Here is a 15382-nt window from a genome sequence, read left to right on the forward strand (position 1 = left end):
ATCTATCTATGCAGGTACTAGATACATGTCTCCTCTATTTGCCTATGCAAGACCCATAATTATATATATGTTTTCTGTAGAACATATGTCTGCCTGTGTGTATATGTACATACAAATATTTTACAAACACAAATGTTAAGTGTAGTATTGCCAGTTGTGTTGTAATTCTTCTTGCTCTCTTTTTTTGGACAGTAAATTGATAAAGACAATGGGTGGCTGTGGTCATCCTAAAATACCTTGACCTGATTGGTTCTTGTATCCTTTGTAGTATTTTTAAATAAAGATTATGGTCTTTATTTTTAACCTTTCCGTATCAAAAGTTATACTGAGAGCTTTAAAATGCTGATAATCACCAAAAAAAAAAAAAAAAAAGCTCTAATTTAGGAAAAGATAGCATTTTTAAGTGTTTGAATGATTTGGGAACATGAGTCAATTCTGCAGAGTTGATTGGACACTTAAAATTCTTATTCTTGCTTTGTCTATTTCTGGGTAGATTTAAGAAGCCTCCAGTGTCAAGAGAATGGCATTTTGGTTCACCCATGAACAGAACTAACAGCTGTGTTAGTAAGTGATCTTGAAGAGTAAAGATCTCTTGGCTGTACTGTACAAGAAATATTTTCATTATTGGTATTCAGCAAGCTTTAAGTTATCACAAGACCTTTGAAGCAGAGTCAGAGAAAAACAGTTTTAAAGTTATTTAAGGAGACATCTCAACATTGTCTGACTGTTGTCTTCATATTTGGTTGTTCTGTTTTCCAGTGGTTTAAAGAATGAATTCAGCTTCTGTCATATTCATATTGCAGGTTAGTGAGAACTACTTTGTATAGCATTCATTTGTTTGTATATGTGGACACACATGCATATCAGGTATTGCTTTTCTTGATGCAAACTGAAGCTTGCAGTTTCACCAGAAGTTTGGGCTGATTTGGTTTTAGTCTTTTACACTATTTTCTCGGTAATATTATTCATAGCTTAAAAGCTTTTCATGCTATTACTTTTTCTTTGGGAGTAATGATAAAGATTTGTCTTAGCGCCACATGTAGCCTTAAATTCTAACTAATTCTTTTCTGTTTAGCTTGCTTTCTAGGTTGCTTTCTATAGCTGCTCCTGCTTTGTGATTAGCCTAGTGTCAACTATAAGATGGAAGAAACTGGCTTTCTGCATGGACACAGGAAAGAGCAGTGAGGCCAAGGCATGAAGGAGACCCTGTATTTCCAGTGTTTCTGCTTCCTCCAAAGTGAGGAGACCAAAGCTCTTGAATTCTTAATTTGGTTGAATATTCTTTCAGAGATAGAGTTGGGGGTTTTTTATTGTTGTTTTTTTTTTTTTTTTTTAATTTTTATTCTAAAGAATACTTTGTTATCCCAGGTCCCTGACAGATATAGTAGTTCCAAAATGGTGCCAGATATTCCCATCTTGATTCCAGCTCATTTCCTCTTCTCCCTGAGGTTATGCAGAGGATTAGATGGGATAGCGCCAAACGGCATCTCAGGGACCCAGCTTGTGTTGTCCATTCTGGTCCTCTGACCTTCTGGAGCTGGCATGGGGCCTCTGAATCCCTCTGCCCATCAGCTGTTCTTCCTGTCACTGTGCCAAAGGCAGATTTTTACATTCCAACCTCAGATCCCTGCACCTGATGCATGAATGCTGTTTTCATTATGGCTATTTTGCCAGGGTCCAGAAAAAAAATGTACTAGAGCAGAAACTTTCAGAAAACACCTCTGCAGTATTAATTGCAGGAGGTTTTTATCTCGGGACTCTCTTTTGTGCTTGCCTTCTTCCAATGACTGACTTGATACATTCCCTCTACTTAAGGAGCTGCCCCCAATTCAGAATTTAGGTGCATGTTAATACTGATGGAGGCAAAGTGGTGAGGTGTCTCCAAAATTTACCTTGAACCCTATGTGGCAGAGATGTTGTTTGCCTTTCCTAATCAGAACAATTCAAATGGTGTCACTTGACACCCAATGGTATGCCAAATTCTGTCTGCATTTCCTTCCCAGTCTTGCTCACTTCTAGGGAAGATTAGGCAAGAGTGGTGTGAAGAATAAGTGTACGGACATCTGACCCACAGAGGAGGCAGAAGGTAGAAATGTGGAGAAGCCGTGCTGCAGCAGGGTTATTCCCTGACTAAATGGCCTGAGTTTGTAAAAGGTTTGTTTGAACACCCATATGTACTCCATTCCACTTCAGTGCTAGGGTCTCTTTAGTCCTGTGTGTTGCTTGAAATGCTCAGGTTTTGCCAGGTCAGTATTGAAACTGAACAACTTTTTTGTTTTTTTTAACAAGGATTAGGGCTTTGTTATTAAATAGTTTAATGAATAAAAGTAAAGGAGAATAGAGTGAAATTTGTCCATACAGATGTGAAAAGGTAAAAGTTAGCAAGCTGTGCTTTACATCTTGCCCAGAATCTTTGTTCTGCACCAGAAAAGTATGTCAAAATCTGTTTTTATCTAAGCAAACTAGTCTTTGGTTTTAACAGATGTTGATGGCAGAACTCTTCCTTTGCTTAATATCAACAAGAAATTCTTCCAGACTTCACTCAACAGTCATGTATGATTTTGAACTGATGTTTGGAGAAACAGATTCAATCGTGCCTTCTGGGCACTTCTTTTTTTGAAGCTGTCTGCTTTGATTGTCTTCCTGACTGTTTTTAATTCTTATGGTATGATGCTTATATTTTTTAATTATACCTGACAAAGCCTATTATCCCACTACTACTTTTATATCCAATATTGACCATTTGCTTATTTTTTTCCAGAACACTTACTAAAATATAAAATATTTCTCTAAAAGTACAGCTAAAAAAATAAGAGGTGTTATTCCTAAGGTCCTGGTCTTCCTGGCTATTGGTTACCTGGGAGAAGAAACAAAATTTGTGTCTCCCCCCTGGTATTTGGCTCATTACTTTGCATAAGTTTCTTGACTAGGTGATATGGCTCAAGTTTCCAATCTTTTCCTAACTTTAAGAAACGGGAAGAGCTGGAACACTTGGGTTCTGCTTTACCGTACACCCTGAAAACCCTCTCTGAAATCAGAGAAATGGCTTAGCCATGTAGATGGGACTGAGGGTGCAGTTTATGGTGGTATTACTTTGCAGCTTTTTTGGGGTTTGTTTGGTTTTGTTTTTTTTTTTAAGTGGTTTCTTCAGTAGTCAGCTACTGTTTTACTTGCACCTGAAAGTTACCACAAGCCCAGCCCTGCAGAGCCAACCTTAGGTAAAAATATTGTGTTTCATCTGCCCCCTTGAGCAAATGTGACTTGCCTTTGGTGCACACACTTGAAGTAAATCTCTTTCAGGACTGTGTTTGAAGTCTGAATCATGGTTTGGTTGTTTTTTTGTTTTTTTCAGGTTTTTTTTGCTTACTTTCATCTTTTGTTACAGCTCTATCAACTATCTCTCTATTTTCTTCTTTGAAAGGGATGCCGTTAGTTCATAGAACTATGTTATATGAGATAGAGGGGAACGATGGTTTTAAGTGGCAGCAATGTTAAGAGGGGGATGTTACCAAGTCATTTGCTTTTTGCTCTTTTTCTAGGTGCTCAAATGACCCAACCATTGTTGTACCTGACTAGATCTTGAGTTAGCCCGTTTAGAACCCGAGTCTAAGGCGAGTATAAGGATCCCTATAACAATAGGCACAAAAACTGAGACAGACAAGGCACGTGACCCATAGGAGTTTTATTAGATGTGCGCTTGCACTACAGTACAGTGTGGTATAGGCACACTTGAACCAGATACAAGTAGGTTAACTCAAGTACAACAGTTGCAGCACAGAGGAAACGTAATCCACAAATCCTGCCCAGAAAAGAGGGTTAGTTCATCCTGAGCTCTCTCCAACTACAGCTATGCTATAGCTTGTATCAAGATAGGTATTTTAAAGCTCTCACGGGTACACATGTACTACAGTGCTGTCACTGTTAAAACTGCACTGTGACGCTTGCAGGGGAGCCATCATCTGAGCCATTGTCTTATGCTAAGATTACAACTTGAAACTTTGCAAAGTAAGGCATCCTAATAATGTCACTGCTGAGTTGCAACTACTTTTGTTCTGAGGCAAAGTTTGCCTAGCTGTGAGAAAATCTACTAGTTCAATCAGTAAGAAGGAAACTGAGAAACTCAGTGACCACTTGTTTCCTTGATTTTTCTCTTTGCATTTCTAACACTTTAGCTTATGACTTCTGGACTTCACCTCAGATTACTTGTTAAGCATGGGAAAAAAGCCCTCACTTGTTTAATATCAAGAAGCAGTATTTTTAGACTTCACTCAACAGTAATGCACATTCATATCATGTTTCTTGAAACTTGACCAAAATGCAGCCTTGCAGTTGATAAGGGAAAATGAAAGGGGAAAAGTCCAAACTAAAGCCCATTTAAACACAAAGCTATTTTACAGAAGATGTCCATTCGGAAGGTTTACACATTGCACTTCTTGGTTCTGAGTTAGAGAATCGTGTTCTGCAGAAAAGGACACCTTCAGAGATAAATGCCAGAAAGCTCACTTTTGTTCAGTGCAAACAACACTTCAGGGGAAGTGAATAGCAGTCAGATAAGAAGAAATTGTAGGTAAATGTGACCATATGGAATATCTTTTTACCTTTTGTTGTATCATAAGTATTTTTTATAAGCTGCCAAGGACTGACAGCCATATATAGCCTGGTCTGCATGATCACCTTAAAACTATGTACTTGTAAATAGACCAATGTATGATACAAAATGTTGCTTTATAAAATGTGTTAAGCACCAAAGCATTTCCAAAATATTCTTTTCCAGCCTAGCTGCTCTTTCTTGAGGAGAGGGTTCCCGAGAGCCCAGTGGGGTCTCTTGTTTCTGACTTCAGCCAATGAAGTAGGAGGAAGCACTGTTTCACCTGCATGCTGCTGCTCATCTTCCCATCTGTACCTTCTTCTGCTCTGTGATTTGCTTAGTGCTTTGAAAACTACATGTAGTACTGTAATGCAGTTTGAGGGGTTTGTCAGATTCTTGCTTCTGCGTTCATCACTGAACTTTTTATCATCTATTACTTTTCCTAGGCTTGTGCTGAAGATGGCCTTCGATTCTAGGTCTTGGATGTCATGTTCTAGGTCAGAGTGAATCACAACTGTCCCCTCCTTTTCTTTGTATAATCATTTACCTCAATTTAAAGTGTGTGTAAATTTGAAATGGTAATGCTTTATACCCGGAATACATGGATGCAAATGGCCATGGCACTGTATGGTCCCATGGGACACTTGAATGACTCGTACCCTTCTAGATGTGCTTTTACATACCTCTTCATCCATTTTATTTTGCATGGACAACCTCTTACTAAGCACTCAGAATAAGGTATTTTCTGTATGTTCTGTTTCACATCATACAGAGGGTCATGAGACTGCAATCTCTGGCTCTGTGGTGAGATCATGATTGCCTAGTTCTGGTCATACAAAGTTAAAGCACTGTGACACGTTTAATGCCTGTCGTTTTGAGAGGCAGGGATGTAAGTTCTAAATGAATGTCACTCTCTGCCATGCCTGATAATTCTGATGGAGAAGACATTAATGCCATGTTCAGAGCCTCAAGACAAATCTCTCCATTAACTGATTTCTGCCAGGTGTTTTTGTCCTGTACTTAAAAGAGCAAAATTTAAAGATTTTCTTGTCTTCTACAGGTGTAAAAAAAAGCATCTTTAATGCTTAATCCTCTCTGCACTGCAGCTGCTTCATGTATGATATAATCCTCATGTATTGTCAGTGGACCAGATACGTTCAGTCTTGCACAAAGTCGTGAGCCCAGGTTTTGTTCTGTGTTGAGTTGGAGATGCTTTCCTGTTGGGAAGGAATTGACATGTTTGAGTAAAACCAAAAGGAAAACCTTGTGCAGCACCCGTGAGCTTTAGTCATAGTAAGTCCCATTTGTGTTTCCCTCTGAAAACAGAAACGTGAGCAGTTAATCCTTGCAGTAGATTTCTCTCCTTACTACCTACACACAGCAAAGCAAACATCTCTATCTTAAAGGACTTCAGTTTCACCACGGAAACTGTAAAGATGTGGCCCAAGAAAACTGTAGTAGCAACTATGTTGTTTTTAAATTCTGGGATATAGTGTTGTGAATTTCTTCCTCATGTTTTTGTCTTCAAAATGGCAATGCATAACTGAGAAGGAAAAAATAAAACCCATCATAAACTAGCCCGAATGGTAACCTTAACTGTGGCTTGTTTGATGTAACATGGAATGATTCTTTTAAATAGATGCATATTAATTTGTGTGGTGAGCCATTCAGCTCCTGCTTTGAAGTGTGCTGTGAGAACAGAACAAAATTTCTATTGTCATTATATATTAGCAAGATAGCACTACCTCTAGTGAACAGGCTCAGTTATGTTATTTGCCTGATGCTTAAAACAGTGCATGGGTAAATGCACAGCATGTTTGTAGGAAACTGCTAAGGCTTTTTTTTGGTAAGTGCCATTTTTACTGTATCTTTCCCTACTTCTCTGCGTTGCTGTATGTTGGACTCCCTCCACATATACAGTTTTCCAGCCACGCCAGATGTGCTACATTGCCCTTCACTGCACGCTCGGAAATTATATTATCATAAACATGATTCTTTCCCCTTCCCGTTTTGTAACTCTCAGCTATTTGTATGCTATCGAAATGAGGATAGAAAAGATTAGATGTGCTCTGTACTGCTCTTCTGTTTGCCATTTGTGGGATAGATACTGATATTGAAGGAGATACTAGAAATTAGACTCTCCCAAATGAAATTAATTTCAGAAGATATGTGTAGCCTTATTGCTCCGTTTTACAGTACTCCACGTACCACCATGGCTCCCTAAGCCATACGAGGCATCTTGTATACTCAAGTTGATTTTCTGACTCTCTCTAATAGTTAGTTGTATATTGTAATTGGATATTTTGACAGTTGGCCTTGAGGCCCTGACCCAGTTTGAAGTCCCTGCTGTATTACACAATATACAAGTATAGGCAGAGAGAAGGCCTGACTAATAAGATAGTGCTTCTGCTGTGAAAAAAAAACAAAACAAAAACTTGTATAAGATTAGTTTAGAGCACCAAGTCAGAGAAGTCCATATCGTGCAGGCTTCAGGCATTTGTTATGAGTAGCTGTTTGAGGCCATTGGAATTTGTTCTTTCCAGGTACCAGGATGAACCACAGATGCATGACCTGAAGTAATCTGATTTTTCACTTGTGTAAAACCACTGCTGAGGAGGGGACTGAGTGGTCGAGGTCTACTGCCTGGGGAGAGCTGCTAATGATGTAAAGGTGGAGTGAGGACAGATTGTCGACTGGAGGCTAACTTTGAAATCAGCGTGTCTTTAGCACTGTGACTTTGTACTTAATATCAAAAATGTATGTTGTTTCCTATCTGTATGTTGTGTTAGCACTGCCGTGCCTGTAACTTTTATCGAGCTTGCTTACTGTAAAGTCAGACGCGCATTTTTGAGAGTTGTGGTCCTGAGCAACTCCAGCAGCAATTGGATGGGCTGCCTGAAGCACACAACAGCTTGCTGCTTGAAAATGTGGGTATAAATGTAGCTCCATAACAAAACTGGCACTATATGAATCTCTTAGGTGTTTTCTACTTTTGGAGGTACTGTATAATGTTTTGGGATCATGTCATCTTATATTCCACTTACCAAACTTTGCCTTTAATAAGATTTTGCAGAATGCTTAGACTTTCCTTGTAGTTACTAATACGTTTCCATGTTTTTCTGCAGCAAACAATTGGTATCAACCCTGTTTCTTATATTCTAAAATTGCAAAACTTTTGTGCTAATGACAGAATTGTTGCTAACAAAAATACAAAAGTTTAGAGGGATATTTCTTTCCTTTTATTTTACGTGACAGCTGGATTGCCAGATGTCCTGAAAAAATAGGAAGACTTATTCGCTTGTGTTTTACAACTCCTTGGGAGAAGTATGGTCTAAATCTCCTTCTGTGTAGTGTTACATTGTTCCTTGTGAGGTTTTGAATGCTTTCAAATAGCCAAGGGCGGATGGCTGAGACACCTGAATTTTGTTCGTGGTCCAGCCCTTACGATGTTTAAAGTGATTTGACTTGCCCTGGGCTGATCTCTTGCCTACTGTAACTTTATCTGTAAACATCTGTAGAGTAGCACTAATTTAAGGTTAAAAAAATAATAATAATTTGAGGTATTGTGGAGTATTGCTAAGAGCACAGAGCCTATAAAATGGAGCTGTACTAAAATGTTTTAACAGATCCTTAAAATTGAAGCTGTCCGATGAATAGCTTGGTTTCAAGATACTTGGATTGTCTTTAAAGCCAACTTCTGTTTATTTGTGTGGTTGGAAGAGTGGGGGAAGAGAAACAGAAAAGAGGCAAGCTTTTAAAGATTTCAGTGATAAGCCTCCAGGGCACAGGCTGGTTTAGAAGCAGACTGTTTGTAGCTTGAAACTAGGCTGCAGTGATATTTGTAGCTTCCTTGTTTCCAGTTTTCCCTTGCTTTACCTTCAGACCAATTGCAAGGATGTGATTTATCATAACCTGTCTTCATCTGTTTAAAACTGATATGCCTAGGCTAAGACAATCACTTGGTCTCCCTCTGTAGTCACCAGTGAGATAGATTTGATTTTGACACCAGTGTTTGGATAAGATTAATTGCCTGTTAGAGAGATGTAGATGACTCCGTTGGCTCTTGAGGAAAACTAGAAGATAATGATCTGTAGCTAAGTTTCTTGATTTTTAGGTGGCTGAAGTTAAGTGCAGTGAATCTCACCCAGAGCATCTTATTTGCTAACATTGATTCTTCTCATTGGAAGAACAGAGTACTCAGCAATGAGGAGCAACTCTAAATCCTCCACTTTTCCCAGAATCCTGTCTTCTGTCCAATATGCTGCAGCTTTATTTTACATACAAGTACTTTTCTCCAGTTTAATCAACCTGTGGATTGCACTTCAGTTACCTTGAAAAAAAGCCAACATAATTATTGCAAATATAAGGAGGGCAGTAGCCCCTTGTTTTGTGTGACCACCCTGCATAGTCTTACTCCAGACTTTCAATAGTGTGACTGTGAACTCAAGTGAAATTCCCTTGGGATTATGCTGCATTGCCATGTGAGTTCTGTGGTTTCATTTGTACTTTGAGTATTTATGTTTTAAAAGGGAAGAGGTGAATGCGATGTATTGTGCTGTTTCATTTCATCAGTGACATGGAACAACTTTCCCTCTTCACCTCACCAAACGCAAATCATTTGGTTTGAGAACATGCTACAGTGCTTGTTTTAAATTTAGTTAGAAGCAATTTGTAGCTGTATTAATACACATCATTCTAATGGTCTTTAATCCTGGGAAGCTCTGGCACAGGCATAAAAATTGAATTTTCTCGTGAAAGCATGTAGGGCTGCTGGGGCTGCGTTGAGGTTTTTATCAGCAATAAACTGAATAGAAGCAATCAAAAAGAAAACAAGCAGAAAAAAAAAAAAGCGGGGGAATGTGGGGGAAGGAAAAAGAATTGAAATGAAATGGTGCCCTTTGTCCAGAGGCTAGCCATTTGTTCCCCTTAATGAAGGCCTTTCCTTAACTCTGCAGATATTCCTTCTATGTCATTTTTTTAATAGGTGCTTCATTATCTTCGATCTTCATTGACTTCAGGTTCTGTGTCAGTGATTCACACAGCTGCTTGGTCCCTGGTGGCCAGTGTCACCACAGCCATTTTGCCCAACCCTCCTCCAAGTTTTGTTAATAAGTTATTATAAAAAAATGGACTCTGTTTTCGGCAAATTCTATTTTCTCTGACACAAATGTAATATCTGACTTTTTTTAATGTGCAAACCTTTCTCTAAATCTTCTACAGGCAGATATGGTATAGTATACCTTTTATTTTCACAACAATAATTCTCTGCCTTTTAGCTTTCCCGACTTCTGACTTGATGGTGATGAGAATCATTTTTGTGGCCTGTCATTCTGTATGTCAGCTGCCCTTTCATCCCTTCAGACTTCTGCCTAGCTCTTCATCTATGTATAAGACATTTTTGTATAAGACCATTCATAAATCGTAGTTACTCTCTATTTTTCTTTTGCTAGTTTTCACTCTTAGCCCATTTCAGTAACCTTGGAGCTCACTGGAGTCATGTAGAAAGATCTGTTTGGTGGCCTTTCTACATTCTTGGAGAAGTAAAAGCTGGAAAAGACTCAGTGATCTTTATTTTAGGGGAGATGTTCTTGTCTGGGGGTTTCCTAGCTTGTAAATTTTTCTGTGATGTTTTTTCAAAAGGTGTTTGACTGGATATATTTATCAATTTGAGAGGTTAATATCCTACTGTGCTGTTTCTTTGAATATTTATTATGCCATTAGTGTTCCATTGAGCAGTTTGTAATTCAAGGTGACCAAAAACCTTGTTTCCTCTCTCTTGTCCTGATGGGACAGGATGAAAAAAAAAAAAAAAAAAAAAAAAATCCTTTAGTCAGATATAGTGAGTCTCCACACAAACATGCAAGTTGTTGTACTAATTGCTAGTGGTCTAGTAACAAAAAGCTTACCACAGTCATCTTATTAATATAAGGGCATGTTATATTCCCTTTTCATTAAACTTGGAAGTTTTCCCACTTTAAGTAGGCTTATTCTGCAGGTTCCATGTATGCAGAGGTTAACTGTGCAAAAGAACGCCTTTTCTTAGGTGCAGCTGGTTTTCTTTCTTTGATTCCCCCCCCCCCCCCCCCCCGAATAATTTTTCTGTTATGTGTCTTTAGTCTTGGTTTGTGATGTCTTTTTCCTGCTTGTTAATATTTACATAAATATTTTTACCTGGAACCTTACAAAAAAATTCCATTTAACCTCTTAGATGTTCTGATCTGTTGGTATTTAAATGGGATATGTTGCAACACGTTTACTTTTTGGTACTTTTCTGCAGCACAGGTATGTGCATTTGTGATACAGGTTGGGCTGTCAATATTGCGTGTGCATAGTCATGAGAAAATCTGGTGCCTTCTAAGATAACAGAACTGCTCTATTAGGTGAGATGTATCTAGCCTACTGTGATGTTCTAGTGGTGTTTTGTTGTGTTCCATTGCCTAAAGGATTGTCAAGAAAATTAAAGGTCATTGTTTAATTACATCTGACTTCAGTAATGTTTACACTTAATTACAGAAGAGAACTTTAATATACTAATATGTAAAGAAAACAGATGACAATGAAATGTTACTGGATTTGCAGGAGAGAAAGAAGGTCCAGCTAGCTTTACAATAATCTGTTTCTGAATTTTGAAAACTAAATTTTTTTTAGAATTGGAATTGGATTTTGTGAATTCTGGCACTTTTCTTCTCATTATTTGGACTCCAGAATGGTACTTCATGCTGTTAATACCTGCTGCTTTTCAAAAATAACAGTGGCATCAGAAACATGATTATATTGCAGGATGGCTTTCTTTTTTATTACAGAAATTCCCAGGCACAGTCTGTGACAGCCAAATAAAGAAAAGAAAATAGGAAAGAAATATCTTTTGTAGTTCAGAATAAGAGGGGTTTTTTGGTGGATTTTTTATTATGCCAGCCATTTATAGAACAAAATTTACATATTGAGCTTCAAGAAAGAGTACTATGGGGTAATAATATGTGGATCATGATTTGGGATATAAAAGTAGATGTTACAAAAATAAATAATCATGAGGGAAAATAAGGATAATAAAAGCAGTGAAATGATGTCAAAGCAAGCAGAAGAGATAGGATAATTGAGTAAGGCAAGTTGTTGAAGACTTTATTTAAAGGAAAAAGCTGAGATGTGAACTTGAAAGTAGGAGTGAGATGTAATTTGGCTGCTCTGTGACTCTGTGTTCCCCAATCCTACAGATCATGTTGTGAATGATTAAAGTCATGGGGCTTGGTTTGTGATAGTTTTGCTTACTAGGGGGAACTTGAAAGACAGGGATTCCACATCATTTCAGGGAAGGTCCTTAAAGTGCAGAGAGATTTCTGTGGGCTCTGCATAAATACTGAACCATGTATTTACTAAGTGATTTTCAAATGTCTTTGTTATTTTAATCTCTCTTATGTTGTTAACAATATGGAACAAGATAGAGAATAATTCATTCGGGTTTATTTACATTTTCAAGAGAACCAGAACATTTTTCACCATCTTTGCAGAATTTCTTAGAACATAATTAGAAGATGACTTGACAAATCTGCTTCCCAAAACTAACCAAAGCTGCTGTGTTTCTGTGGTCTTTATTCTGTATTTTGTATCTTCTCTTTTAGGTGGTCAGTGCTTCTCTTGGGGATGGAACGAGCATGGGATGTGTGGTGATGGCACAGAAGCAAATGTTCATGTCCCTAAGCCAGTCAAAGCTCTTGGCTGCACAGAACAGATCTTAATTGGATGTGGGGCAGGACACTCCATGGCTCTTTGTCAAACTCCACATTAGACTCAGCACACCTGAAACCATAGCAGCGTGGATGTGGATGGACATCTTTGGATTGTGTAGCTCAGAAGTGCTACAAGAGGATTGCCCATGATTAACACAATATTTGGAAAGTGCAGAAGTTTTTTCTAAGACTAAAAGGAACGAGCATGCATAGAAAACTATAATATTTTCAAAATTGTGTCATGGGCCCTTTTCACAGCAATTGACTTTCTTACCCACAGATAGAATGACAAATGTTTTGCCTTGACATGATACCCTTGAAGAAAGAACTACTTTTTCTTGTTCGTCTGGGAAGTTTTTGAGGAAGAAACTGACTGCTTCATCACTTATCATTGGTGTATAAATTCAATCTGAGGAAATGGTCTGAGAAGGTGGAGTTATAGGGCCCCTTCTGGTCTTTTATTATTGTATATTTACGTCATGATGAGCATGTGTTGCATCTGCCAACTTCTGCTGGAGCTGTGAGCTCTTAGCATCTCAGAAAATCCAGTTTGCATCACAGAGAAATGCCGGTGAACATAAAAAGATGCATACACACATTTTAAACAGATTAGGATTTAAAAAAAAAAAAAAGAGATATACTTTAGAATGCTGGCAAAAGGGGAAACTGTGAAAGGAGCAATATTTCTGAGGAATTGTCTTCTGTGCCAGACATCAGTTTATTACAGATTTACAGGGATGCAGATCCGCATGAATTAATCATTAACTTGCAAACCAAACCTGAAGTTTCTGAAGCTACTGCTTAGGGAAGAAAAACTTCTAAGAGCCCTTAGAAACAATAGAAAAGTTCTTGTCTTGTCTTGACTCACTGTCAAGTGAGTTGTAGCTGTTGAGGACAGTTTGATCCAACGTAGCTCCTGTGTTTCCAGCTGCATTTGAATAGGAAGACATCAAAATCTAAACAGAAAGTTTTTACAAGTTCTCCAGCCTAAAAGGCAGACCAGAATGCTCCTGATAATTTCAGCTTAGTTCTCACATCTGTTTTGCGGCCCAGCTGCATTACTGTTCAGAGCATGCCCACAGTACTTGTTCCAGGTGAGTGCTTGGCAGAGAACATAGGCCTAACACTTGTTTTGGTTGGAGAAATGAAAAAGTGTAAATTATCTTCAGGTATTATTAGCAGCCTATGTTGAGCAGAATTTTGGAAGCTATTTATAAAACTGTTTTTCACACAAATACAGTGGATGCTATTAAACTGGATGTTTACCACCCACGATAGTTACATTTGCTGTGGTATTTGATGTATTTTGAGTTCTAAATATAGAGAATACTACTGTGTGCTAAATGCACCTTTTAATGAGACCTACTGTTGCCAAACAGTGGTTTAATTTTTAAAGCAGGCTTGCCAGGGAAGAAGTGTTACAGAATTACAAAATACTCAGAGAAGGGCTCTAGGAAATAGGACAGGAAGACTTTCTAATGATGTATCAGCTTACACATGAGGGGGAAGGAATTAAGGTAGTCATATGGCCTGCTAGGGTTGCTTTCCCCCTTGGTTTTACAGTGGTTACAGTTCATGGACTAATTTTCAAAGGTATTTTCTTTTTCTATTCAATGGATGAGAAACTTGAACTGATTGTGAAGCTGATTATAACAACTATGTTACAGATACTGAAAGAATCTGTAAGAATAATCAAACGGGTCCTCTGCAAAAAGTGCAGAATTGAGACTTCTATTGTAAAGTGGCTTTTTTAATCCATGTGTTGGTTGTGGTTCTTCATGGTAATATACTGTTCTAGGCTCTGACTTCTTGCACTTTTTACTTATCTAAGTTGCTATTTATTGACTCTCCTCAATGCTGTTTTCTAGATACCACAGCCTTTCTATTACATGCACTGAACAGTTTCTCATTCTTTTTTTGGCACTTCTGTCTGAGGTTTCTACCTTTGTTTTCCTCCAAAATCTGTGTACTGAATAGATGTGTTATCTTGTTTCAGTAATCATACCCTCTAAATAATTCTGTTCCTTGATTAATCACAGCTAGTATGTGCACCCTATAACATAGGGGTTACTGTAGTGAGCATATTTTGACTGTGTATGCTGTTGCTGCAGTTCATTTCAGAAGAATCCAACAAATTATGTAACAAATAAATGCAGCTTGGTTATTTGAAATGTTATTCACTTCTTCACGTCTGTAACACAAACACACTTTTGGAAATGCAAAGAATTATTTGGGGTGATAAGGAGGAAAGAAAGGAGTACTTTGGTTTGTTCCTGGTTCTGATCTTGTGTTTCATATCTGCATCTGATCTTCATCTTTGAAAGAGCGAGAACTGCATTTTCTCTCTTTTGTCTTGCCTGTGTATGTTGAAAACTTTGAGAAGTAATGACTTGTCTTGAGAGCTTGATGTACTAAATACTTGGTCGTCGGTCAGGACTTCTAGATGCTGCTGTAGTATGAAGAGTGAATAATGATTCATTGTAGATGGTACGTGGATGAATGTCAAAACCAAGTTGTTGCTCATTCGTTCAGACATGAATGCCCTGTTTTTTATGTCAGTATGCTTTGTTTGCAGAATAAAACATTGTACAAAATCAGCTAAGACTTTCTACTGTAAGGAAGGGAGCACACAGTGAAAAGCTCCCAATCAAGTGAAGAAAATCCTTTCCTTGCTGGTGTCCAGACCTTATGACTGTTGCCTGTGGATGTCCTGACGGAGAAGGTCAGTCTCTGCAAGGCAAAATGCAGACCCAGTGTGTGCTATGCTAATGCTTCTGCAGTGCATGCAAAGACAGACTTCTTTATGCAGGTCTTCACTGCTAAACAAAGAAAGCCTTTTACGTAAGCATTCTGTGTTCACATTCAGATGCAAATAAACTTACATGGTCTGTAATATATATAACAGTGGAACAAGGTAAGCAAGTGTCTGTGCAGCTCCTTTCCTCTCCCATTTTCTGAAAATAAGCAAACCTGCCAATGAGCTGACATTCATGAGGAGGAAAAGGTGAACTTGTTACCCAGCAAAGTTGTGATATTAAGTTGTGAACTGTTGACCTTCGGTCCAGAGAGC

At 38.2% G+C, this 15382-nt stretch overlaps 2 protein-coding genes across 8 annotated transcripts in view; one reads left to right on the forward strand and one right to left on the reverse strand.

Annotated features, from left to right (window-relative positions):
• The window catches only part of SERGEF (secretion regulating guanine nucleotide exchange factor), a 168843-nt gene extending 153934 nt beyond the window's left edge, over positions 1–14909 (forward strand). For 3 of the 6 annotated variants that reach the window (XM_030039613.1, XM_030039617.1, XM_030039614.1), the window contains one exon: positions 12205–14909. In XM_030039613.1, coding sequence (XP_029895473.1) covers positions 12205–12371 — 167 coding nt within the window. In that variant the 3' untranslated portion in view covers positions 12372–14909. Of the gene's footprint in view, positions 1–759; positions 804–1075; positions 3703–12204 lie in introns of those variants that run through there. The other 3 variants (XM_030039623.2, XR_003926987.1, XM_030039618.1) reach the window with 3 other exon arrangements.
• Positions 3668–15382, reverse strand: part of KCNC1 (potassium voltage-gated channel subfamily C member 1) — a 133034-nt gene continuing 121319 nt past the window's right edge. For both annotated transcript variants that reach the window (XM_030039608.2, XM_030039610.2), the window contains one exon: positions 3668–5805. In XM_030039608.2, coding sequence (XP_029895468.1) covers positions 5624–5805 — 182 coding nt within the window. In that variant the 3' untranslated portion in view covers positions 3668–5623. The remainder of the gene's footprint in view (positions 5806–15382) is intronic.

This window comes from Aquila chrysaetos, chromosome 16, assembly GCF_900496995.4.
Source record: "Aquila chrysaetos chrysaetos chromosome 16, bAquChr1.4, whole genome shotgun sequence".
NCBI classification, from domain to species: Eukaryota; Metazoa; Chordata; class Aves; order Accipitriformes; family Accipitridae; genus Aquila; species Aquila chrysaetos.